Source organism: Camellia sinensis, chromosome 2 (assembly GCF_055761805.1).
Source record: "Camellia sinensis isolate YWXY chromosome 2, ASM5576180v1, whole genome shotgun sequence".
NCBI lineage: Eukaryota > Viridiplantae > Streptophyta > Magnoliopsida > Ericales > Theaceae > Camellia > Camellia sinensis.
The window spans coordinates 149,813,997-149,841,864 of record NC_138962.1 but is presented as its reverse complement, the minus strand read 5'-3'; the positions used below and the strand labels follow the sequence as shown (position 1 = coordinate 149,841,864).

At 35.3% G+C, this 27,868-nt stretch overlaps 1 protein-coding gene across 1 annotated transcript; it reads right to left on the bottom strand.

Annotated features, from left to right (window-relative positions):
* Positions 1 to 410: 410 nt before the first annotated feature.
* Positions 411 to 25,108, bottom strand: LOC114296174 (phenylacetaldehyde reductase). Its single transcript, XM_082915805.1, has 6 exons — positions 24,638 to 25,108; positions 17,136 to 17,305; positions 15,097 to 15,288; positions 14,089 to 14,251; positions 9,697 to 9,883; positions 411 to 734 (listed from the first exon to the last, which is right to left on the bottom strand). The coding sequence occupies exons 1-6, from the start codon at positions 24,768 to 24,770 to the stop codon at positions 590 to 592; spliced, it is 990 nt and encodes a 329-aa protein (XP_082771931.1). The 5' UTR covers positions 24,771 to 25,108; the 3' UTR covers positions 411 to 589.
* Positions 25,109 to 27,868: the final 2,760 nt, after the last annotated feature.

The window sequence follows — 27,868 nt, the reverse complement described above, 5'->3', positions numbered from 1 at the left end:
TTATGAGATGGAGTGTCTCAAAATAATTGATGTCCTCTTTAGTATTTTCATTTGTGGTTATTATCGTAATAAAAATAAGTTAAAGAATAGGGAGTCCAAAGTAATAAGTGGGGTGTTAACAGCATTACTCTTTAAATAATCAAAGGTAAGGTCTTTTTTGGGTGAATACTCAAAGGTAAGGTCGTGGTCTAATCTTTCAAGAAATGTTACAAGTGATGAAGCTTTCCAATATCAAAATAACTCAATAAAAAAACTCCCATCAGAGCCAATTACCATATATTTAATCAGAACATGCCAATATTTCCACTTACAAATGCAATTGGCAACTTCACTAAATTCATTTGCATGAAACCAATGAAGGGAAATTAATGCACAACATTTTTTCTCAAATAATCAAATATAGAAACAAATTTACAAAACACAAGTCGCTGACATGTACGATGTTTTTGCCAGTGCTAAATTATGCATTACAAGAGGGCAAGACAGTACTAGCAAATGACCAGCATATATGGAATTCAAAACCAGAACACTAGGATAGAACAGAATCCTTTCATATTTGTTTGCTTGTCTTGCTAGTCAATACTATGATTCAAAGAGCAACAAAGTTCTTCTCCTTCAGGCTTTCAACAGTATCCTTTAGGGTCACCTCTAATGGAGTGAACTCAACGCCCAAACCTTTTGCCTTCTCATTTACTACAATGTTGGCCATCTGAAATGGTGCGTCATTTTCGCATCTGCAATGGATAGAAAGTATGTGGTGTGAAGATTCCACAATACAGTTGAGAAACTATTACGCTGTGTTTGGTTGGGGGATTTGGGAAGGGAAATGGAAAGGGAAATGGAAATGAAAGGAAAAGGAGAAAGAATTAATAGAATTCCAAATCCCAACTATGTTTGGTTGTGTTGGTTATAAAATAGAATTGATGTCTTAAAAGGTCTCCTGTTTCTTTATTTATTTCTCACCCCCTTTCTTTTCCCATATATTTTTTATTATAACCAAACATAAATAGGATTACATTTCTCATTCCTTTTCCAAATCCCACCCCAAAAACCCCAACCAAACACAGCATTAAGCAATGCAAATGCATATACAAAATAGGGCATTGCAATATCGTTAGGGCTTGAAATCAACTAGTAGTATGTATCACTACTGAAACCTGCTTGTTCTCCAAGGGTGAAAGTATATTGTCAACTTTGATAAGCTTAAGCAGTATTAATGAAAATTTACCTTAGAAAACTGGATAAAAAAATAAGCATTTATTGTGCTTCACATCCAATTCAAATTGATAATGAAGAATCTAGAGCATGTGTTTTACTGGTGTAAACATCCATAAATCATATTACATTTAAGACCAAAAAATCCTTTGGACCAACTGAGACTCTTCCATTAGCTCTTGAAATGTAGGTTAGAAATACATATTTCTGCTCATGTCTGTGACTGCTGATACATGAAATACCAAGCAATGGGTTAAAAGTGGCATGGACATTTTTTTTCTGTTTTTTTGGCCTTAATAGTCATGAGGGTTTTCCGTTAGATAAATGATAAAAGTCGCTTTTCACACCATAGTACTTTCTGCATCCAAATTCCAATAATATATTGTGAGATAGAACTTTAGTGAATGTGAGAAAAGAAAACATTAGTATGATCCCACTTGATATTTGGAACTGTAAAATTAACCAAGGTTTCTTATTCTGTTATAAATTAAAGATGCTAAAAATGTTGAATCGATGTCGTATATAACCCCTAGCCTTCCAAGCTAATGATGTTAGTATGCACTAAACCTTAAGTGCACCATAGCAAATGTAGAGGACCTTCTTTGGAATTCTTAGAAAGCTAGGATACCAGACAAGTATCTTAAAGAAGTTTTATTATAAAAACTGGTTGCTCTATTTATAATTTTGTCCTATGTTACATGGACACGGGCACAAATATTGGGTGTGGGTGCATGTCAAAGAGCCGGATCTTCCTAAACCTAAATTTTAGGATATTGGGATATGCACCCAAAAGTTGGGTATGGGTATGGGTATGGGTATCTGGGTACGGGGACATGTCTCAAGAACTTATATATATTGCATATTGTATAACATTCTTTGATAAGATGTAATAAATTAGAAATTTAGTTCAAACTAAATGGGATCAAAGAAAAATATCAAATTTATATATCTTGTTTGTGTGGTGGCAAATAATAATTTTCCGAATTCCAAAAGTTCCTTAAGGCTGAGTTTGTTTAGGATGAAAGCTAGGAAGCATGGATACAGATACAGATATGGATACAGATACGGATATGATACGATACGGATACGGCGTTACAACAAAACCTATTAAAAAAAAAAGATACGGATATGGCTAATATATGTTTGCAAAAAATATATTTTTTTAAATTATTAGTAGTGAGTTACATGTAAACTTGTTCCTGTGCTTTTTCCTTTGGCACTAGTAAAAAACATTTTATTTATTAATATCTAATTATACTATTGTTATATTTTCTTGTTAATCCTTGCTTTCGATATAGGGGATATGCATGAAATAATAAGGATGCATTAATTTGATAAATTATATTACTTTAATTCACTATGTTCTTCTTATTAAAGAACTAAACAAAGTATTAGAAAAAATATTCTTGTATTTATCCTTGTAATTATATTATATTAGAATGCTATGCAAGAAATTCTACAATTATAATTTCGTAAAAGAAGTAATACTTAGAGTATCCGATACTCCAAAATCAAGTATCCGATATTCCAAAATTAATGAAAAATTAATTAAGAATATCTAATTCTTTTAATAAGTATCTGGTATCAATCCACGAGTATCCAAGGAGTATCGGTATCCCATATGGATACGATACGAATACGTCTTCCTTTTTTAAGTATCCTTGCTTCATAGAATGACAGTGGTAGAAATGAAGGAAAGAGAAAAAAACAAAAAAACAAAACTATAATACATGCTAAAGTGTGTTCGAGCCTAGAATTTTTTTTATAAATTATAATACAAGCTTGGACATATATCCAAAAGGTGTTGGAAAGTGCCTGACAAGTGTCATGTTGTATTAGTGTCCAACATGACACTCTACCTCCTTAGAAGTGTTTGTGCTTCTTAGCGGTTTTGTGAGGGAGAGGAAATTTTCTAGGGTTTCTAGATGTAAAGTGATAGTTTTGGCTTTAAATCAAAAGTGACTGGCTGTAGGATTTTTAAATTTGTTTTAGTATTGGGCAACGCCTATTTTGTGATGTTTTAGTGTGGAATTAGTGGCTAATTGGTAGGGGAAAAGGTTAGGGACAATTTGAACTTGATTTGCTAGGGTTTAGGGACTAAAAGGGGTGCTGTTCTATGGCTATGAAACCTTAGAATAGTACTTGGGTATGCTTGCAAAGAAGAAGAGAAGGAAAGAGGTATTTCACCCTTGCAAGGGTAAGGCAAATTCATACAAACACAAATAGAATCTCAAATTTTCATATCACAACTCTCTATTGAAAAAAACATTATATGCATATTTATAGACTGCTAGACTTCCTATTCCTATAAGGACTATAATTCCATAATTAGAAGTCAAGAAACTTTGACCAACTAGAATATTCTAGACCTCATAAAGAGACCATAAAAGGCCTATGGTTGACTCCTACAACTCATGTCTAGTGACAAAATTTCCAAAATACCTCTAACTACTAAAACTTGATATCATGACATAAAATCTGTCCAACAACATACTAAACTAAATAAACACAAGTAAAGACTTAAAATTATTTCAAAACTTCACTCCATGATATCCTAAGCATACGTGATGTGAAATTTTAGATCGCCATTTTTCTTCTTCTGATGCTCTTCATCAAAAAGCTTCTAGGCTTAGGGCTCTGTAGGGTAAAAGAAAGCTTCTACAGCTTTATATTGACATGAATTAGAATTAGCTTGATTTAAAAAAATTAAAATGCATTTGGTTGTGGTAATTCAGACAAATACTTGCTAGAAATTTTTGCCAGAATCTGTGTATGGTATATTTGTGAAATCAAAGGGCCAAAACATAGGGGGAAGGGCTAGGGATGATGGGGCTTGAATGTAAAAGTTGTTGAGATTGAAAATATGGGCAAATTGCAAATCAGTGGAAGAATGAGAGTAATTGCAATTTCATGGGAATGTTTTCAGTGCAAGCATTGGTGTAAACATTATTTTTGCAATTTCGGAAATAACACTCGCACCAAACACAAGGAAGACTCGCACCAAAAAGATTCCATTTAAAGTGCAATTATTTTGCAGAAGTCCCATGTTTTTGTAATTCCCCTTGAAATATAGGTTGCTTGACAGCACTACAGTAATAGTACTTTTGCAACTTTATAAGAGTTTAATCCTTGCAAGGGTTAAACAACATATTATAAACACAAACTCAAGTTCTCATAATGTCAAATCCATTGAATAGGACACACTACATAGACATCTATAGGTTGCTTAACTTTTCGTTATTTTACTAGCACTAAAGCCGAAGAATACAAAACAAATTAACCCTTTTGACTACTACGCTATTCTAAACCTAACAAAAAGCACGTCCAATGACCTTATAATACGACTTGAATAATTAATACCCATACTATAATCCATGTTCAGTATATCTAAAACTTACCTACCTACCTTTGGTCAATAAAACATAAACAAATATGTCCAACAACATGCTAACTTAAAGAAACATAAAGCTAAGATCAAATTAATTACAAACGTGTTCATCTAAACTTTCACTTCTTTTTTTTTTAGCATGGTCTACATCATTTTGTTTTACATAAAATCTCAATGTTGATATGTTTGTAATGTTAGTATGACGTGCATGTTTTAAACTTTACATTATTAGAGGCTTCAAAATTTTGATATCGCTTTCACATTGATCTCTCTTCTGAAGTATTACATAACAGGATTACAAAATCGACAATTGAAATTTCTTGTAAATCAAGGATATTTGTAGAAGGATGGGAACACAAAATATAGACTTGGGGAATGTTTGACAAAACTAAAAATTAAGTATCCTATATTTTTAATATTCATATTCAGTGTTGGAATATGTAAGTACTGAATTCTTGAATTTGAAAATTTTGAGATAAATATGCTTTACTTGAAAATGAAAATCAACACTCAATAACAAGATTAGCAATTTTACAAACTTCTTTTTTTGATAGAAGGGATGGTTGAAGCCACAAACACTAACTAGGAACAATTCTACTAACACCTCAATGAGAGATATCCCACACCAAATGAGAAGAAGAAGAAGAAGAAGAAGAAGAAGAGCTTCAACCAAACAAAAATGTCAACCAAAATTACACATTATACAAACTCAAATTTTAATCATTGTACTTTGTTGAATAGAAACACCAGATGGATGGATACTTATACTAATGGGGTTTTCCTAATTCAAGAGTATAAGACTTAAAAATAGAAGAATTTGGCTCTTCAACTAGTAAACTATACTAGACTCAATAAAAATCACATATAAATGACCTAATAATATAACTTTTTGTAAAATAACACCGTGGACCGTGTGCAACAATAATTGAAAATTAATACTCTCCTTAACTTTTAAAACCCAGTATAACATATATGTGTGTGTGTGTTCAGCGGCACACAAAAATAAATTAAGACATAAATTAGTCCTAAACGTGATTAGTTAATGTCGAAGCATGCGCCATCTGAAATTCCAAAATACACATTTTCTTGTGAGCATGCTATGTATTATATTACCTTCCTTTGGTGTAGTGATCTCGATTTCGACCCTTTTTTCATATTTTGCCACTTCAGCTGGGCAGGTCGAGGATCGAGCTGCCTGGTCAGCTTGCGGGGGTCCAGGGGGTAGCACCTTAGCGGGGTCGAGGGACAGCGCCCCCGAAGCAAAAATGCAAAATGCATTCGAAGTTGCTTGTCCTCTTGAGTGGCCATTTCTGCGCTCAAGTGGAGAATGTTTGGTTCCAGAAGTTTGACCTGTCTGCAAAAGTACTGGGTGTATTTGACGCTCGAGCGGGGCTTTCCACGCTCGAGTGGACCATGTTATATTAGTTCGTGAATCTGATATTTCAGATCACTTTTGTATATCTCTCTCTAAAAACATTTCCTCTCCCTTCTCTCTACATTTCCCTACGCCAAATTGGATCAAAATCTTGATTTCTCAAGATCCATTAGAGTTCTACCATAGGTTCTTCATCAAAGTTGGTTAACTTCTCGAGGGCTTCGTTGTGTGCGGTGAAGATCGAGTTTCGACAACGTTGATTTTGGGAGTTTCATCTCATTTCTTCTTCAAAACTTGAGGTAGGGATTTTCTTAGAGTTATATATATATTTTTGCAAGATCTATATGATTTTCGAAATCATCTTTCGATAGCTTTGAAAATTGATTGTTGATTCAAGAAATTGAGCAATTTTGAAAGTAGGTTTGTCTCTTGTTCTTTTAAAATGATCTTACGGGTTTTGATCTTCGTTGATTGAAGAAAAGATGATTTTGGAAAGTTTTCTTTCAAATGATTTGAGTTGTATAATTTTGGTGAGAAAACCTAGAATTTGGGAATTTTTTTTAAAAGAAACTGAAAATCCATGAATGATATTGTTGTATTTATTTTGTGTGTCAAAATAAATGAATGTTTGGAAAATTTCTTATTTATATTTATATATAAATGATAAATTTCAGGGAATATGAGAATTGTTGTTCATTTTGGAAGTTATTGTTCAAAACGTTGAAATAGTCTTGAAATGACTAATTATTGAGGATACTTGAGAAGAGAGAATTGTGTTATTCCTTGGATGATGAATTGGAATAAAAGTATTTATATTCATCTTGTGTTATTGGCATAACAATTCATTTGATTACATTAAACCTTGAAAGTTGATTTGAAGACTTGCATTGAGAAAAGAATGTTGAGAAACAAGTTTTCATGAAATGGTTTTGGGGTAAATACATTGGTAAGCCTTGATAGGTGGTGTAGATGATATTGAATAAGTTGGCCTGAGAGTCCTGGGTGAAAGACCGAAAACCTACACGGATAGGTGACAAGCCTTCCGGTTAATACTTGTAAAAATGACAATTTGGTAGTACTTTTATAGTCTACTTGCAGACACCGACCTAGGGATTACCAGAATCGTATTTACTGCCCTTGAAATAAATTGTTAAGTTTTGAACAATTGAAATTGCATGACATCATTGAGCATGATAGTTTTCAAAAGATGAAAATATGATTTATCTTCAAAAAGGGGCATAGCATGACATGTGCATTTCATCTCTTGAGACTTGTAAAAAATGTATATACTTTGTTAAGGATTTCCTACTGGGCTTTATGCTCACCCTATGGGATTTTTGTGCAGGAAAAAATGCAGTGATGCTGCCTAACTAAAGGCAAGGAAATGTGTGTTGAGAGTACGAGACTCTCATTTTGCTATGACTCTGTGTATAAGCCAAGGACTGTATGTGTGTTGGTTTGAATAATCGTTTTGTGTAACCAGGCTCAAGCCTTGGAAATATGTAAACCCTTAGGGGTATTTATTTGTTTATTTACTTGTTATTGGATTAGTGTATTGTTGCATGAAGAACTATTGTATCATGTAATGTAAGTTTGAAGATTTATATTCGGTTTTCCTTGAAAGAACCATGATTGTTTTATTATCATTTGGGCTAGAAATTTGGGGTGTTACATTTGGCAACATTCAATTTTAGCCTAAAAGGCAAAAAGTCACTAAAAAAGTCAAAAAACCAACAATTTATACAAAAAAAAGTCAAAGATTCCATTTTCTCTCTACTTTTTGCACATCTTTTTCTAAAAAGTCAAAAAGTCATCCCGAACATACTATGTGTTTGGTTACATTTTAAAATCAATTTTTGAAATGAAAAATCCAAAAAACTTATTTGGTTTACAACTTTTTGAAAAATTGTTTTCTTTCTCCTCTCTCCTTCTTTCACATTCTACACATCAATCAATCAATTTTTTTCTCTGTCCTCTCTTCTTCTCACATTTTACACATCAATTAATCAATTTTTCTTCCACACACATCTATTCAACTACAAAAAAAAAAAAAAGAATTTTTTTTTTGAGTCATTCCAAAACTATTTTCAAAATATACAATCAAACAAATTTTTAAATTTTGAAACTCTTTTCAAAAAACTATCTTTCAAAATTGATTTCAAAACTAAACCAAGTAGAGCCTTTTTTTACCTCATATTTTAACCAAAAAGTCAAAAAATTATTAAAATAGCATGTTCCCAAATAAGGCCAAGTGTCTGTTGAATATAGAAATTAGAGTACATAGAATCTTTTGATTTTTAGTATTGTGTATATAATCCGTGATTGTATCAATTACTGATTTGATATTGTTTCCTTATTTATATCGTTTCCTAAATTGTATCATGAATTTATTATATATACGTGGCCTCTACCTCATTTATGAGTAAGCCAAATAATTCTTTTCATTCTTTTTGGTATTAGAGTTAGGTTAAGTACCTAGCAATTTTGCTTCACCAGCGGGCGATAGCCTTGCCTTGGCCGCCTGCTGGACCTCAACCCATTCCAATGTCATATTTTCTTTCAGTATTACTTCGTAGTGATCTCTTTCTCTATATCATGGTGAGTATGGTGATATACCATGTGAACCACCTAAGCCGCCCCCTCTGGCGCATAACCCAAGTCGCCCCCTCTGGCGGACAACCCAAGTCGCCCCCTGGTGTACTTTCTAATAAGGCGCCCCTTGGCGCACTCAATCATTTGTTGCTATCATCGTTTAGCACCACGTCACAAGTTATGTGTGTGCCATGCTTGCTAGCTCAATATCCAGTTCTCTACATTAGTCCGGCATGACCCCCTTAAATTGTCTCAACATTGATTCCAGTTAGTTTCTATAACGGTCTGACATGACCCCTTAAAACTGTTTCGACATTGATTCCGGTTAGTTCCTACAACGGTCCGGCATGACCCTATAAACTATCCTGACATTAGTTCTGACCAGTTTCTACAACGGTCTGGTACGACCATAAACTATCTCCCGGCATTAGCTCTGGCTTTTGATGCCGATCAGAGTCTTGTTGGCTGCCAACTAGGGTGTTTCCTGGCCATAGATGCTTCGGCAGCTCTTCTAGGACAGTTCAAACCGTGTTTTTTTTCCTTTTCTAGGATGTGGTGCTGATGTGTTAAACACTTTTTTGGCCTTTTTTATTTAGTAGACTACTAGATTTGTTCAGTAACATTGATTTGGACTAGCCGTTGAGTTTTTTCTGATTTCTTCCAATCATCCATTGGCAAGCTGCAATTGTTGAATATCTTCACACTAGCTCGAGGGAGAGTGTTGAATATAAAAATTAGAGTACATAGAATCTTTTTATTTTTAGTATTATGTATATAATCTATGATTGTGTCAATTACTGATTTAGGATTGTTTCCTTATTTATATCGTTTCCTAAATTGTATCATGAATCTATTATATATACATGGCCTCTACCTCATTCATGGGTAAGCCAAATGATTCTTTTCATTCTTTTGTGTCAACGCACAATATTGAATATTTTCATTATGGCGAAACTGGATGGAAAAAGCTCATCAATTGAAATGAAAGACCAACGAAGTAATAACAAGTAACTTGCCCACATATATAATAGCTAATAAGGCAATCGCATTAGCATCTATTAAAGGAATAATTAACAACTTGAATTGCACACAAAAAAATAAATAAATAAACAAAAGAAAAACTTACTTCTCAGGAATATCCAGTGTAGGATAAAGCTCATGCAAAATTTTCACAACATCAGAGAAGTGTGCAACTCTGTTAACAACACAATATCTTCCACTAGCTGAAGGTATTTCAAATGCTTGAATATGTGCATTGGCAACATCTCTAACATCAACCCATCTATAAGATGCATTCGGAAATGATTTAGCTCCTGCATCAAAAAACAAAACAAAAAAAATTTAGTCCCTAGTATCATGAGAACCCCATCATATAATGATGTATTTGGAAAGAAGAATAACCTCATTGACTATTAGTCCTAGAGAGCACCTAATATTTATTTGATTAGACAATTAAAGAAACGTATTAAATTCAAGGCAAAGCATTCTTTAGAAGAAGATATAAGGTTGACCTTTGGGCATTATCAAAAAACCTTGGGCCATGATTTTTGCATGGACTGTATTTTCACTCATCTTACCAAACCTTGAGGTTGTGGGTTTGAAATGAGAGCAGATACTTTGTGCAAATTATGCCAAAGGTTAGGTCTATACCTAATTTACTGTATTTTCACTTGACTAGGGAAAAGCCATTTCAAAGAATACAATTTGTTATGATAAATTTTCTTCTTATTTTCAGTTGCAATTGCAATTTAAAAGGCATTTTCAAAAAGTAATGTTTGTATTTATATTAGAAAGGTCATTATTGCAAGAAATGCAACTTTAATGATGAAGATAAATTCCTTCTGGACAATACATGCACCAAAAATAGAAGCTACTATTGATCCATTGTAACGCTTGGTTTTTCTTTTGCTTTTAGTTGATAAAATCAGTTGAAGACGTGCCAAAAGGAGGAAACCCAATCATGCAATGTGCAATAGCAGCACACAAAAACTAAGCATCAGACAATAAACTTATTTCTCCAAGGAAATCTACCCAATCATCCGGCACAAAAGATAGACTTCCACAAGACTATAAGCACTGGGTACTTAGCATCAACAGCTTCAACTTACATGCAAGAATCTCTACACCTCTTAATGAAAGCGTATTCCAATCGTCCAAACACCCAATATCATTGCCATGCAATCTCACCTCCCACTTAAATTTGGATTTATGGAAATTATATTTTAGTTCTAGAAAGTCCTAAGCTTGTGTCAATAGGGTAGTCTAGAAATATATTAGTCTTGGGTTTGTGTCACTGGTTAGTCTCTAGAAATATATTTAATCTTGCAGTTGAAGGGTGATCTTGTGAAGAGTGAATGTTGTTCAGATGATGTAATATGTATGTACTGCTCTTATGAAGTCGACTTAAGCATGTAATAACAGAGTGATGTTTTACTCTTTTCCTCCACTTCTTGCCAAAAGTCCACGATGTAAAACTTTAAGGTGGTATGGTAGGAAAGCAAATCTAATAGAGTGATGTTATGAACTAATTCTAGACATTTCTCCATCTGTGTAATTAAAGAGTCTACTTGTGAAAATATCATGCAACTAGTATGAAAGGTATCTTGGGTAAATGGAGTTAAGTGTGGAAAAACATTTTATCTTCCCTGTCCATAATCTCACTGAAGTTCACTGCAAAAATATAAGCCATTCTAATTTCAACAAAGTGGAAGTAGAGAAATTCACCAAAAGCCTAATGCTAACAGGCCAGGCGTAACTGGTGCTTCACAGTTTAGCCATTCTAAAACGCAACAAATGATGCTTCACAGTTTCTTTTGCACCATGCTTGCACATTAAATATCATTTAGGGAGAACATTTCCCCTCATCAAATTGTGAACTGTTAAGCTTGCATCTAATGGTGTTCTGTCCATGCAAAGAAATACACCTTTGAAAAACTTTGGCATGCCTATGCTCGAGGAAAATCTGACATCATTGCTACAAAAGACAACATAAAACAACAACTAAATCTTGTATTTCGATTTATCCTCCCTATCATTATATACAGGAATGCCAAACTGTACAATTGGGCAAGCACCAACTCTAGCTTCCAATTGTAAATTGCTTTAGAGAACCACAAATCCAATGTCACTGCACTTGCTGATAGGTTATGTAATCTACTATAGATACATCTTTGTTGATGAAAATGCCATAAAGATCTGGGAACAGCTTGGTAGCTGCAAACACACACCAGATAAAAGCTTATTCTCTTGCCATTTCTTACTCAGAAGTAGACATACTTCAAGAATGCCACCCATCCTTTCTTAATGCCATCCTCAACCCAACACCATAAGAACTCCAAATACCATTCATCTTTTTCTTTTCCTTTTTCCTGGTATATCAGAAAGAAAAACTACATTCATCAATAAACCTCCACCAGCTGTCCCAATCCATAACATGCCTTGAAGGGAGCAAGATTCATCTGACACATCATGTGATTACTATATTCGATGCATAATTCCCCTTAAGTAAAGTCTCTTTACACCTAAACATATTCTTCTTTAATATAGAATCTAAAAACGAACATTATGCTAGTGACGCCCAAACTTGCACTGTCGGTATATGGCCCAGATTTTGGCTTGTTCAATATTTAATTTAAACTATTCATTGAATTGTCCAACCAAAAAGGTGAATTTTGGACGAATCGAGGGTGTTGGTTGGTGTAGAATGAATGTAATGTAAATCGAAGTGCTTATAGAAAGTTGAGTGATTATACTGTTCCCGCCAAGGAAGGGAATGCTCCACAAAACAAGTATAAGAACATATAATGCTTATTCTCTGGAATGTTGGGAAAATAAGAATTAACATGTTCAGGAAATAAGCATAACTGAAATCAGTATGTTGAGACTAAAGAGAAGCAATTCAAGAGAAGATACAATAATTAAAAGATGCACACATGTGATCTTGGAAATGGAGTCAAGGGCATCAATTCAAATTGGAATGAGAAATACTCATTGGAGATGGTTTGGCCATATGCATTGTAGACAGGCTAATGCACAAGCACAATTTAATCCACGCTGAAGTTTCCAAAAGGACGAGGAAGATGACAAAGAAGGTGGATCTGAGAATATGACTACAGATTAGAGAAGACGAATCCATCTAATAAATCCTAAGTAGCTTGGTTTAAGGTTTGTGGCATTAAGTTGTGTTCACGAAGATAATATCAATTTTTTGATACTATAATTCATTCCCTTACAACGTGGTAGTCTAGAATTCTAACAGCAAAGAGGAAGCTAGTAGTGAGTAGAAAGCTAGGACTAAAGAAGGGTGCTCAACAAAGTTCGAAAAGTAGAATCATGATGGTTGAACGTCAACAAGATGTTATTTCCAAAGTGAGACTATGGTTAACAGGTCATGAAGGAAAGAAAGTTACGATAGTACTAATCACCGTCTTTCACAATAAGAAATCTAAGGATTCTGTTACACCTTGTAGCTGACTTTGTTAGGTGGTACTATCCCATTCTATTTTCTAAGATGAAACTCAGATTGAGTTACAGGGAAGACACTATCTGGGGGAGCTATAACTCCACAAATAACAGAATTAACATAAACATTTGCAATTCGTAATAAAATTTGTCAATTTGATCAAAGCATTTCCTCACTTTCTGTCTGCTCTAACCAGACTTCAATACTTCTCTCTACACAAGGAGAAACTTACGCCTCATTTGGAAGCAACCTAAAAAATCCCTCTTATAAAAGCTGTTTTTTTAAAGCTAAAAGCTAGTAAAAACTTGAAGAAGCTATTAGAGCAAAAGGCAGGCAACAACTTTATCACAGATAATGTATATTAATGAAACTGGTAAGAATCAACACAGTAATTCTTGATGTGTGAGTTTTGATTCATATATTCCATGTTCATTAGATAAACTAGATGTCTTGACAGTTCCACTTTCTTTGGTAGCTTTGGGCAAGGCAGTATTGGTATGCAGTCAATCTTGCTCTAGCTGCTTTTGGCTTCACGGAAGGTTTACTTTTCCTTTACGTGAAGTTTTTGTTCCAATTCCCCTTCTTAGTCAATAAACTGATAGTTGAAGGGACGGGGTCATGACTTTGACTTTCTATACATACTTTTTTTTTAATTTTTTATTTTTTATAATTTAACTATGTGTATATAAATCAAGGAATCCCACAACATCCATTTCTTTTCTTTTCTTTTCCTCATTGGGTGGATTTGTAAATGCCTTGTTGATTTTTTTATTTTTTTTTTCATTTACTGTCTCAGTACATAGGAAACATATATAGTCGAAGCACAAGTTTTAAGCAAGGAATATAATTTCCACTAATTTGATTTTTTTTAACTTTGTTTATTTATTCATTTATTTATTTACATTTTTTTTCTGAAGGACCGACAGAGGGACCAACTTAATTATCGAGTTAAAGTAAGTGAGAATATTCAATTAAAAAAGAAGAAGAAGAAGAAGAAGAAGAAGAAGAAGAAGAAGAAAAACATAAGCATTATTCTCATGGGTAGCTGAAGATTACCGTTTATGACATTGAGAACTACCTCCACGGTTGCGTTAAGAGTAGGTTGTAAGAGAGGACCAATCACCCATCCTGGATTAATCACAGTCAAGTCAATCCCATTCTCTTTTGCAAATTTCCAAGCAGCCTCCTCTGCCAACGTCTTTGAAAGATGATACCAAAGCTGATGACACCAATAATTTGAGTAACATCAAATCAAACGTCTCTTTTGAATGCCAATGTAATCTGATTTTAACCAACATATAACTGACACTAACATGCAAATAACCCAAAATTTAGATCAATTCAAAACAAGCATCACTCCTGTATTGGACCCTGTTATTAGTTTACAGTTCCAGTGTCGAGAAGAAAACTTAGTAAGTGTGGCAAGAAGTAAGATTTTGCAAGTGTACTTTGAGAAGTCACGTAAATTTTAAAATGTCGAAGGCACTTCATGGGTAGTATAATGCAAGTGTATCCATCAACGGATCTAAAATATGTATACATACCTTAGTTATTAATAGAGACGTGTTAAAGTTACATAAATACCATAGCATATGTGCATCGCTACAAACTCGACTGTAATACATAACGTCATTGTTGCTACATTTCTACTTCTAGTAATCTCAATGCAAAGATTGTCAAGTCCAAGTACCACATTCTCCAACATATGAATTATGAAGCATCAGAAAAATGATCTTTACTTTTGGTTATATTCATATTACCCAGTCAGATCATGTCAGTCAACATTTCAAAATGCGACCTAGAAAGAGAATGGCCATATTATAAACAGTTGTTTCTGATTGTAAATTAACAGTAACGAAAACCAAAAAAAGAAAGTATCCTGCTGTATACATGATCAAATCCTGGCTCCAGCTCACAAGTACACCAAACTGACCAGGTGATCTTCTGAAGTGTTTCACATCATCACATTGAAATACAAGAAGTAGAATTCCCACAAGCTTTATTTTCATAAGCAATTGCAAAGAAATGATGATCAGAAACTCAGAAAGTAGCACATGTACACACCTTTGACTCCTCGCAAAACAATGGATCAGAAAACCAAGTTTCATCAATATGTAAACCAGGAGTTAGCATCTTTCGGTTGCAAATGACCGCAACCATAGAAGATGTTAGAACCACTCTTTTGATAGATGGAACTTTTGCACATGATCTTAACACATTAACTGTTCCCTTCAATGCAGGATCAATTAGTTCTACCTGAAATATGAAGCAAAAACAAAACATAAGTCCCATTAGACTAATAAGCTGACAGTGAACAAATGATAATTCATCATGCATTACATATTAGAAATCTGTCGCATCTTACTTAATTATACATGACCTGTAATTGATCACATGAAGAACCCTGCCCCTAAGCGATTAGAAATGGAATCCTTGAAAATATTGGATGTTTTTTGTTTCTCTTGGAATGGAAATAGCAGAACCATTTCAAAATAATGGAGAGAGAGACAAGGGGACAAAATTTTCACACAAGGGAGCAAAATTTTCAAGACTATAATAAAAGCAACAGAAGACATGGGGAACATGTGACTGCTAGAGACAAAATATAGAATCCGTGGAGGAAAAAAAAAAAAACTACAGTTGACCCTTTAATAATTTATGTCTCTAAGAAAATTCGAAAAAACAAAAAACGAAATACTAAATTCTAATAAGATTAACTCCTATCAAGTATAAGCACTACATTGTTAATCACATGGCATAATCTCTTTCTTGCTTTCACTAGGGCTAAGGAGTTGTTTGACAACTCAATTCAACACTAAAAACTGAAAGTATTCAGTGAAAAAAAATAAGTGCATTTGATAACCACACTTTTTAATTTTAAGTAACAATAAAAATAGGCTAAATTTTTAATTTTTTAAGTAACAGACTTCTTAATTATGCTGAATTTCAAATTGTTAGAGAGATTGATATATTGTTTGGCCTATTTCTTAGTAGTTTAAGCTTCTGGGACTAGTGGTGATCTAACATGGTATCAAAACTCAAGTTGAGGGAGGCCTTCAGTTCAAGTCTCTCTTTTGCATTTGGTCCCCATTTACATTCTTTCTTCTCCGTATATACGGATATTTGCATCTTCATATGCAAGGCGAGGTTGACCATAAGGGAGGGTGTTAGATATATTTTGTTGCGCCCATTTCTTAATAGCTTAAGGTTTTGGTACTAGTGGTGATCTAACCCACTCACATAAGCTTATACCATTGTTGAGGTGTGCCGCCATGACTCCACTACCACCATCATCATCGTCACCACCTCTACACTCCACCATCATGGTCGCTAGCACTACCTCATCACCACACAAACAACCACTACTACCACCACCACCACTACCACAACCACACAACTGTCATTACTACCATCACCGCCACTCTATTATCGTCACTTTCTCAATAACCATCATCACCTCCACCTTACCATCACTACTGCTGCCACCGTCACTTCACTACCACCACTGCCACCACCAGTTCATTTATGATAAAAGGACTAGTTCGAAGATGTGAACCCTGAAATTCATAGCCAAGCAACTTAATCTAACTATCATTTGTATCAAAATTGTTACAAAATTTTTATTTTTATTTTTAAAGTAGTTTTGGGTTAAATTTGCATCATTAGCATTTTCATTTCCTTTTGGTCTGAGCTTAGGAAATTAAGCTCAAGCCTGATTTCAGGATTGGGCCACTACATTTTATGTTTATGTAGTTTCAGACTGGCCTGAACATGACTCTAGAAACCAAAAGATTAATTGATATGTCCAGCAGATTAATTTTGAAATCGAGTGGGATCCCCTATCCCCTATCCCCTCCCCCCCCCCAAAAAAAAAAAAAAAAAACCTAAAAATAATTACCTGAGATCCCAAGTATGCCCTAACCTAAACAAAATTGAAAATTTTCCAGTTTTCCTTTGGTTTTTCTTTGACTGCTTGGCATCTACTATTCTATCACATGGATAAATCAACTCAAAAGTGTTAATAATTACAAGATTGGTGGTTCGTTGTAAAAATGTGTTGACATCCTAAATTTACAGTGTTAATAAAGTAATACAATACATACCTGTGGATCACCCACTGAAAAATGAACAGGAGATGCTGTGTGAAAAACACCTTCACATCCATCTACTATTGGATCAAATGATCCTTCTTCCAGTAAGTCTGCTTGAAACAAATGAAGTCTCTCCTTAGCTCCATCAAGTGCAAGCAAGTGTTCGGTCTTTTTTGGGTCATCTGTTCCACAAGTACCAACGTGACAGATGTGTCAGGACTGCCTTAGAGAGAGATTTTATTGAATGGCATATCTTAGATTTTATTGAATGGCATATCATCCTAAGTTCATACATATGACAGCATTGTGAAAGTTTATTAAAATAGAGACCCCACAAAGTCAGCGTTGCTATGCTTCAAGCCTTCTCATCGCATATTGCATACTACTTCGTCAGCCATAGAAGCACATCAGAAAATAGTATGCACGTACTGACATGATGTACATGTCACTGTTTCTGTGAAAAGTAACCACTGCATATGGGGTTGAATTTCATATTACCACATGAAGGAATATGATTGGGTATTTGGGAAAATATGCAAAGATGACATGCTGCATGAAAGCAAATCATTTGAAATTGTACCAGAGAAAAATAGATTACATGCCCCCTTAATACATACTCTATAGAATAATAAAAACTATAAGGAGTTATCTCAGCCATACATTTGGTTACTTTATATATATGAGAAATGTGGCAACAATATGACTTTAGGTTTATTTGTTGAACTGCAAAATTGTATTTCCAAAGTTAGTGATGTATCAAAGTGATATTTAAGCTGGGTAAGATAATAACAATTGTGGTTCTGTGGTGAAAGAAAGTGATACTTGGAACTACTTTATTACATAAATGTATCGTTTGAAGGTGCAGAATGAAAATTATTACATTCCCACTCTGTAAGAAAAACAGAAAACTCCATTAGGTTCCCAAGAAATGCAGAAGTTATATAGGAAAACAAAGCAACAGCTGTAGAATTTCAATGGGTAACAACTAACATCATCATAGTCATTGCAATCAAGCACACATAACTCAGACAAACAAGATAAAAGGAACTGCATAATTTAGCATGCCAGATAACAAATGTTCATAAGGTTGTAACATGATGGATGCAGACTTGCAACCATATCTGCAAAATGTACAATACATATATATATCTATGTTGCCAAAAGTTTGAATTATAAGATTATCAACAAGCAGATGATACAGAGGACCATTGGGAAGTGGCTCATCAAAGCCAAGACAAAGTTTTAGTGAAGCTTGAGGATCAAACTTGCTATTGATGCATTCAGCTAACATTCATTTAAATCATGCTAATATTGATTGGGATCTTATCTAGTGGGACAAGTAGAACCAAGTTGTATCTGAATTGAGGTAAACACACACGAAATATAAGATGAGTCACACAGCAAAAGAAAACTTTTCAATAATCCAATTACTGTTCTCATAAATGTTTTTCATGCACAAATGCTGAAAATTTGTGTTAATAATAAGATAGTGGCATGTATATAATATGATAGTGGTGTTGGTGGTAGATAGTGGCATGTATAGAATATGTGATAGTGGTGTTGGTGGTAGATAGTGGCATGTATAGAATATGTGATAATATGTTAGTGGTAGATAGTGGTAATATATAATATGTAAGTGGCATATAATGGGTTATAATGATGTTTGTAATATCTCCTATATAAGGAGTGTCATTTGGTCTTGTAAGATAAGAAGTTTTGAATATAACAGGAATATATTCCTTCTTCCTCATATTTTTCGGAGTTCTTCTTCCTCATATTTTTTAAGTTGGTATCAGAGCAACAAAAAACACAGCAGCCCTAAAACCGTCATAGCCATGTCGGAAGTCACGTCCGAAACCACTTCAACCCCTGCCGCTACCATTCCGGTGAAAACGTCCAACTCTCACTCTGTCCAAATCACCACCATCCGCCTAAATGGTGATAATTTTCTCCGCTGGTCACAATCTGTCCGGATGTATATCCGTGGGCAAGGAAAGATCGGTTACATCACTGGTGACAAGAAGGCTCCTGCTGTTAATGATCCGCTATTCGACAGTTGGGACGCTGAAAACTCCATGGTTATGACATGGTTGGTCAATTCCATGGAGGAGGATATAAGCTCTAATTACATGTGCTATACTACTGCACAAGAGTTGTGGGATAATGTTAGTCAGATGTATTCTGACCTAGGAAATCAATCTCAAGTTTTCGAATTAACTTTGAAGTTGGGAGAGATTCGTCAAGGAGATGATTCCGTCACCAAATATTTCAATTCGTTGAAAAGGTTGTGGCAGGATCTTGACATCTTCAACACATACGAATGGAAATCGGTTGACGACTGCAACCACCACAAGAAAACTGTGGAAGACAGCCGTATTTACAAGTTTCTTGCCGGTCTCAACATTGAGTTCGATGAAGTGCGAGGAAGAATTATTGGCAGACCTCCTCTCCCATCCATTAGCGAAGTATTTGCCGAAGTCAGAAGGGAAGAGAGCCGAAGGAGCGTCATGCTTAAGAAAAAAGGTACTGGTGAATCAATTGAAATTTCTGCTTTAATTAGCGATGCTGCGGCCAACAAGGCTGCAAATTACCAGCGCAGGTTTGATGATAAGCCACGGGTATGGTGTGATTTTTGCAACAAGCCTCGCCATACACGCGAAACGTGTTGGAAGATCCATGGCAAACCTGTCAACTGGAAAAGCAGCAAACAAGGAGAGAAGAATCGTGGCTTTCCTACCGCTAATGAAGCCGATTCAGGTCCCTTCAACAAAGAGCAAATTGATCAACTCTTAAAGCTGATAAAATCCAACTCCTCATCCGGTACTCCTAGTGTTTTGTTGGCACAAACAGGTAGAAATCCTAAAGCCTTCTCTTGCCTAAACTTCTCTCCGTGGATCATAGATTCCGGTGCCTCCGATCACATGACTAGTTTTTCCCATTTATTTAGTACCTATTTCCCTTGTTCTGGTCATGACAAAATCACAATAGCCGATGGTAGTTTTTCACCTATTGCAGGAAAAGGATTTATTAAACTAACTGAGAAAATTAATCTCAATGCTGTTCTTCACGTCCCCAACTTAGCCTGTAACCTTTTGTCTGTCAGTAAACTATCTAAGGATTCTAATTGTCGTGTTACATTTTTTGAATCCCATTGTGAATTTCAGGACCAGAACTCGAGGATGATGATTGGGCGTGCTAGGATGCTTGAAGGTCTTTACCACTTTGATGAAGTACCTGTTAGTAATAAAAAAGCTCAGAGCTTTAATAGTACTAGTTCAATCTCTGTTCGAGAAAAAATAATGCTATGGCACTATAGGCTAGGACATCCTAGTTTTCTTTATCTGAAACATTTATTTCCAGAATTATTTAAAGGGATTGATTGTTCTTCTTTTCATTGTGAAAGTTGCATTTTTGCAAAATTTCATCGCTCTACTTATTTGCCAAAACCTTACCAGGCTTCCAAACCTTTTTATTTGATTCATAGTGATGTTTGGGGCCCTTCTAAAATCACTACTCTTTCTGGTAAAAGATGGTTTGTTACATTTATTGATGACCATACCCGCTTATGTTGGATTTATTTGATGAATAAAAAATCTGACGTGAAAAATTTATTCATAAATTTTTACAATATGATTGAAAACCAATTTCAAACCAAAATTGGTATTTTACATTCTGATAATGGAACAGAATATTTCAATGAGCAGTTGGGTGAGTTTTTGAAAAAAAAAGGGATTTTTCATCAATCTACATGTCGGGATACCCCTCAACAAAATGGCATTGCAGAACGAAAAAATAAACATCTACTTGAAGTAGCACGTGCTATAATGTTTTACATGCATGTTCCTAAATATTTATGGGGTGAAGCAATTTTAACAGCCTCTTATTTGATAAACAGGATGCCTACAAAGGTGTTAACATACAAAACACCTTTTGATTGTCTCAAAACTTTTTTTCCTGACACGAGGTTGTTTTCTGATTTACCCGCCAAAGTTTTTGGATGTACTGCCTATGTTTATGTTCCCAGTCAATTTCGTTCAAAACTTGACCCCCGTGCTATAAAATGTGTTTTTTTGGGTTATTCCTCAAACAAAAAGGGGTATAAGTGTTTCGATCCTCAAACCAAGAAATTTCATGTGAGTATGGATGTGTCATTTGTGGAAACAAAATCCTATTTCCCCAACACTTCTCTTCAGGGGGAGACAAGTGGAGTAGAAGACCGTTTTTGGGATATTTCTATCCCGCTCCCCAATGTCATTTATCCTACACAAAAACCACATCTGTCTGATAATGATCACTTAGGAGAACCAAGTTCTATGGTGCCTAGTCAAGAAGATTCTTGTTTAGGGGGAGAAGTACTACAAAATGATCTAAATCCTGAGCTTCAGGTTTATACTAGGAAGCGATTTCATCTGAGGAATAATGACCCGAATGTCCATCCTAATGACCCGAATGTCCACCCGAGTTCTGGCATCGAAATTTTAGGTAATCCTATTCCTTCTATTTCCGACCTTGATGTTCCTATAGCAATTAGGAAAGGTGTCCGAAATTGCATTAAACATCCTATTGCAAATTACCTCTCCTATCAAAGACTGTCTAAAAATCATAGAGCTTTCACATCTAGGATTTCACACTTGTTTGTTCCAAGGAATATACAGGAAGCATTGGATGATCCGAATTGGAAATTAGCAGTCATGGAGGAGATGAATGCTTTAAGGAGAAGTGGTACTTGGGAGATAGTTGATCTACCCAAAGACAAGAAAACAGTTGGTTGTAAATGGGTGTTTACGATAAAATGTAACGCAGATGGAAGCGTTGAGAGATACAAGGCGAGACTGGTGGCTAAAGGCTTCACTCAAACTTATGAGATCGACTATCAGGAGACGTTTGCTCCTGTTGCTAAAATAAATTCCATCAGAGTACTGTTATCTCTTGCAGTAACTTCAGATTGGCCTCTACATCAACTTGACATTAAAAATGCATTTCTCAATAGTGATCTTGAAGAGGAGGTGTTCATGAGCCTACCGCCGGGATTTGAGCAGAGACTTGGAAGCGACAGAGTATGTAGATTGAACAAGTCATTATACGGACTCAAACAATCACCAAGAGCGTGGTTTGAACGCTTTGGGAAGGCAGTTATCAGTTGTGGCTTCTCGCAGAGTCAAGCAGATCACACAATATTTTATAAACATTCAAAAGACAGTAAAATTGCAATTTTGATTGTTTATGTTGATGACATCATTTTAACTGGTAATGATGAAGCAGAGTTAGCAGCCCTCAAAGAGAAACTCGCAAAAGAATTTCACATTAAGGATCTGGGAGCCCTCAAGTATTTCCTCGGAATGGAATTTGCAAGATCCAAGGAAGGTATATTCGTTAATCAGAGAAAATATGTTCTTGATCTCCTTGGAGAAACAGGTATGCTTGGTTGTAAGATGGTGGAGACTCCAATCGAGCCTAACTTGAAGTTACAAGCTGCTAAGGCTGAAGAAGTCAAAGAGAGGGAACAATATCAGCGACTTGTAGGGAAATTGATTTACTTGTCTCATACGCGGCCTGATATTGCCTTTGCAGTCAGCATGGTAAGTCAGTTCATGCACTCACCAGGGGCAGAGCACTTTGAAGCCATTTATAAGATCTTAAGATATTTGAAAGGAACTCCAGGGAGAGGCTTACTGTTCAAGAAACATGGACATCTTCAAGTTGAAGTATACACAGATGCAGACTGGGCAGGAAGTGTTACAGACAGGAGATCAACATCCGGATACTGCTCCTTTGTAGGTGGGAACCTAGTTACATGGCGGAGTAAAAAACAGAATGTGGTAGCTAGAAGTAGTGCAGAAGCAGAGTTCAGAACTGTTGCCCATGGAATCTGTGAAGTAATGTGGATTAAAAGAATTCTTGAAGAATTAAAGCTTTCTCACCCGACACCTATGAAGGTCTATTGTGACAACAAAGCAGCTATATCTATAGCTCATAATCCAGTTCTACATGATCGCACAAAACATATAGAAGTGGATAAACATTTCATCAAGGAGAAAATCAATGCTGGCATAATCTGTATGACCTACCTTCCAACAGGTGAACAATTAGCTGATGTGCTAACGAAGGGACTACACAAGAAGCAATTTGATAAGCTGACTAGCAAGCTGGCTATGGAAGATATCTTCAAACTAGCTTGAGGGGGAGTGCTGAAAATTTGTGTTAATAATAAGATAGTGGCATGTATATAATATGATAGTGGTGTTGGTGGTAGATAGTGGCATGTATAGAATATGTGATAGTGGTGTTGGTGGTAGATAGTGGCATGTATAGATTATGTGATAATATGTTAGTGGTAGATAGTGGTAATATATAATATGTAAGTGGCATATAATGGGTTATAATGATGTTTGTAATATCTCCTATATAAGGAGTGTCATTTGGTCTTGTAAGATAAGAAGTTTTGAATATAACAGAAATATATTCCTTCTTCCTCATATTTTTCGGAGTTCTTCTTCCTCATATTTTTTAAGTACAAATTTAAATGAGCTTATAGTATGACTCTGACTTGTTGTCACTTTATCTTGCAAGCTATCAAGTTAAGAACTGGATGCTAATCACACACACACACACACACACACACACACAAAGTACTTGTTCTTTTACATTTTCTCTTACATTGCAGATAATTTTCCTTTCATCATCATTAAATGTGGAAAAAATAATAGAAGGGATAAAAACAAATAACCACATATTTTTTGAAATATTTTAAAAATAGTTCTGCTCAATAGCATCATTTTTTTTGAATAACAAAATTGGTTTTTATAATTTTTTTGTGAGTCACCCACCATCATTTTAAGCTGAGTTGAAGATAATTATATAAATTCATCCAAGTCATTGAACAACGAAAGCCGTGTGTAGTACAAAAAAATAAAAAATAAAAATGGATACCTTACCTCAAGCATGAGCCTTTTCCCATTTCCACACATCGAATTGAGAATTGAGCATATTGCGGGTATTCTTAAAGACAAGTCTATAATGTACATAATATGCAGCATACTGATATGAAGCATATTGTAATAAAAAAGATTAATTGGGTGAAATTCTGTTCCGTTCTTCAAAAAAGGACCTAGTCTTGTGCTGGGCCATTCACACCAATTGTTTGTCAAATTAACAGACCGTAGCAACAAGTTTGGATTGAGATGAGATCATGGGTCATGATCTTGAGCAAAATACTATCAAGAAAGCTGCTAATAAGGGATTATATCTGCATAATGTTGTTATATACATACATGATTGAAAGATGGAAAGCAGCTTTGTTACTTGTTAGTGCTTCCACTTTTATAGTGATAGTAAAACAGAGAATCACAAAAGATAACAGGGTCTTCATACTCAATTTTTCTTTTTTTTTCTTTTTCTTTTTTGGCTTGTAATCAAAGAGAGACTCTTTGATTATACATAATAGGAAGAAAATTTTGGAACATAAAGTCAAAATCAAGGGATTCAAGAAGAGAGAGAGAGAGAGAGAGACTGACTTGGGTTACGAACAGAAGCTTTGACGGTGTAACCCCGGAGAAGCAAGAGCTTCACCAGCCATGATGCTATGTAACCTGAAGCACCCGTCACACACACCACCTTCCCTTCTCCTCCTCCTCTTCCTCCACTCATTCTCTCTCTTTCTCTCTCTAGCTATTACTCAGTAGCATAGCACCAACTGAATCATAACGGTTATATAAATATATATACTAGGGTAGGTAGACACACAATTCATGTGCGGAGTCATTATAATTGTAGTTATTAATATTTATTGTTTTTTTATAAATATTTTTTCACAAAATCACTGATGTGTAAAGGGCAAGTTATTCAGAAATCAGTTAAATATTTATATTTTTATAATAATATAACTTTATTATGTATATGATGTAATGATGAAAATCTTTACTATGTATCAAAATTACACCATAAAAAATTCTATTCATAATATAATAATTTCTCTATTATTTCAGATATTTATAATTTTTTCAAATTATTGTTAGCAATGAGGTGAGCACATACGCAGGCAGGTAGGAAGGACATGTGTCCATTGGTAGTATGCCTATCTGAGGTAAGCACATACGCAGGAGTCTGGCTGGCTGCGACTAATTAACTCATGTTGTAAAATTAGAATAATAAAATGAAAGAGAATGGCTTTCCTCCTGTCTTTCATTGGACTGGAAGGTATTGTTGGGACCGTGAAAGTTCACTATGAGTTCCGTTGCGATAATTCAAATCGTTTAATGTGTAAAACTCGTTGAGTATTATATATCTGTAAAAATCACGTTGATCGAATATCGATAACTATGTGATCAAATTAATTTTGTACAAGAAAAAAATTAACGGTAAAAAATAAACGGCTGACAAAAATTTGATTTAATTACATAGTTATTGATATCCGATCAATGTGAATTTTTACAAGCATATAGTACTCGACGAGTTCTATACATTGAACGGTTCAAATTATCAAAATGAGATCCGTGATGGGTCCTACAGGACCCAACAGTACCCTCCAGTCTGATGAAGGACTGGAGGGAAGCCATTCCCAAATGGAAATGGGAGTAAAAAAGAATAACAAAAAATTTTAAGTCAAAAGAGAATAAGTATTATATCCTTCTTAATTTTCACGCATATCAAATACACTTGGCAAACTGTTTGCACCTGTTTTTGCCAATCTTTGTCGACAGGTGGTTCAGTTAGTAGAAGACACATGACCAAGTTCAGAGTAAATTGTTATGATTAGAGTGTAGAGATCATCAACTAGAAGTGGGGTTTGCATGTGGGACTAACGTAGAAGGTGGAAGAGTTATTGGCAGTGTGGCCATGGACTTAGTGGGTTGTTTTCAAAAGAAAGCATGAATGGAGTGGGAGTTTTTCTTATGTCGAATAAGGGATAGAAGGACTTAGGGACACGTGCTAACTTAAAAGAAATGAAGTTCGATAGGTAAAGGCAAAGGCATGATGTGGTTTGAAGACTGAGAAGTGAGAGTGCAGTTGTGGCAATTACACAACAGCAGTTGTAGATTGAAGAGATCATGGGATCGTGGGATAGAAGAGCTATAAGAGACCAAATAAGTCATTATTCTTTTGAGGCATTCGAACCAGAACCACAATTGCTCGATTGTTCATGTTTAAAGTTGCGTAGTTTGAATTATTGCTTAGTTGCTGTCGATCCAGTCCTGGCATAATTTTTACTAACAATTTTTAGCACACCCGATGGGACCGTCTCGCATAATTTGGACAAGAAATGGTGAAGGCAAAGAAAAAGGTTGATAAGCATGCTGAAAAAGGCCTGCTGAGTTTGAAGAAGAAGAGGTGGACTAGGACTTGGTCTTTGCTGATGATGGTAGTACGCAACATGTAGGCCAGACAGTGGCCCATAAAGGCCAGATGGGTGGCCAAGCAGTGGGTACAGAAGGCCAGACAAGTGGCCATGCCAAAATTCCAACAGGGGTTTTAGTAGCTCAGATAAGGAATGCACTAGCAAACCAGTCACTAAAGGAGAACCAGATTCTTCTAGGAGAAGTGAGGAGTGTGTTGAGAGCTCTATCAATGGAGTATGCAAGCCAAAGTGAAGTAAAGGCACAAAAGGTGTCTTCGAGAACACACATGTTGCCACCAACTAGTGTGCCACACTAGTCTATTGGTGAGCCAATGTCCTTTTACAGGGACCCAACTGCAGAGAAAAGAATGCATGAGGTATTTCAAACCCCAAATGTTAAAATTCACGGAAATTGGCTTGGGGGGCATCCTGGGTCAAATGTTTTTTCCAACCCATAATATGGTCAAAAGGGTGTAAGAGGCAGAGATTTGTTTAGCACAGAATTTAATGGTTATCCTAACATGAGGTCAAGAAATAATATGGGTTTTGAAAATTATAATTTGGAAATCAAAATGTTGGGTACAATATGGGTTATAGACACCAAGGGATAAATAATTATGGTAATATAGGTGCATACCCTAAAATGCACAGGCCTAACATGCATCATGAACCATTTGGTAATGGCCCAAGGCCAAGAGGTCCAATAACCCCTTTACATGTCGACTGGCATGAATTTCTTGAAAATAATCATGGGTATAGGGAGCAAAATGCTTTTAATTATGGTGAAAATCTTCAAAGAGACCAGATTATTCAAATTGTTCAAGACCTTTATGGTCCAAGGATGAGAAGGCTTGAAAGGCCTAGATTTAGGAAACCATACCCTCAATGGGTAGATGAGGAACCATTTCCTAGGAACTACAGGGTACATGAGTTTTCCTTGTTTCATGGTGAGGAAAGACAGTCAACAATTGAACACATAGGGAGGTTTACTTTACAATGTGGAGAAGCAGGAAATAATGACATACTTAAAATGAGATTATTTCCACATTCTTTGTCTAGGATTGCTTTCACATGATCCATTAATTTGCCTGCTAATTAAGTTCATACTTGGGTAGAGATGGAAAGTCAGTTTCATGTCTAGTTTTATAGAACTGAGCCTGAAGTAACTATAGTTGATTTGTCTAAAATGAGGCAGAAGTTTTCTGAGAGTGCAGAGCAATTTATTGACAGATTTAAGAGAGCAAAAACTAGGTGTCGAATGTACATGCCTGAGGTTGAAATTGTGAGAATGGCTCAAAATGGGCTGGAATTTGAGTTAAGAAAGAAGTTTGAAGGGATGGAGTTTAGGGACTTGTTTGAGTTGTCATCCAGGACAACAAGACATGAGTCAATAGTTAGAGAGGAGAGACAT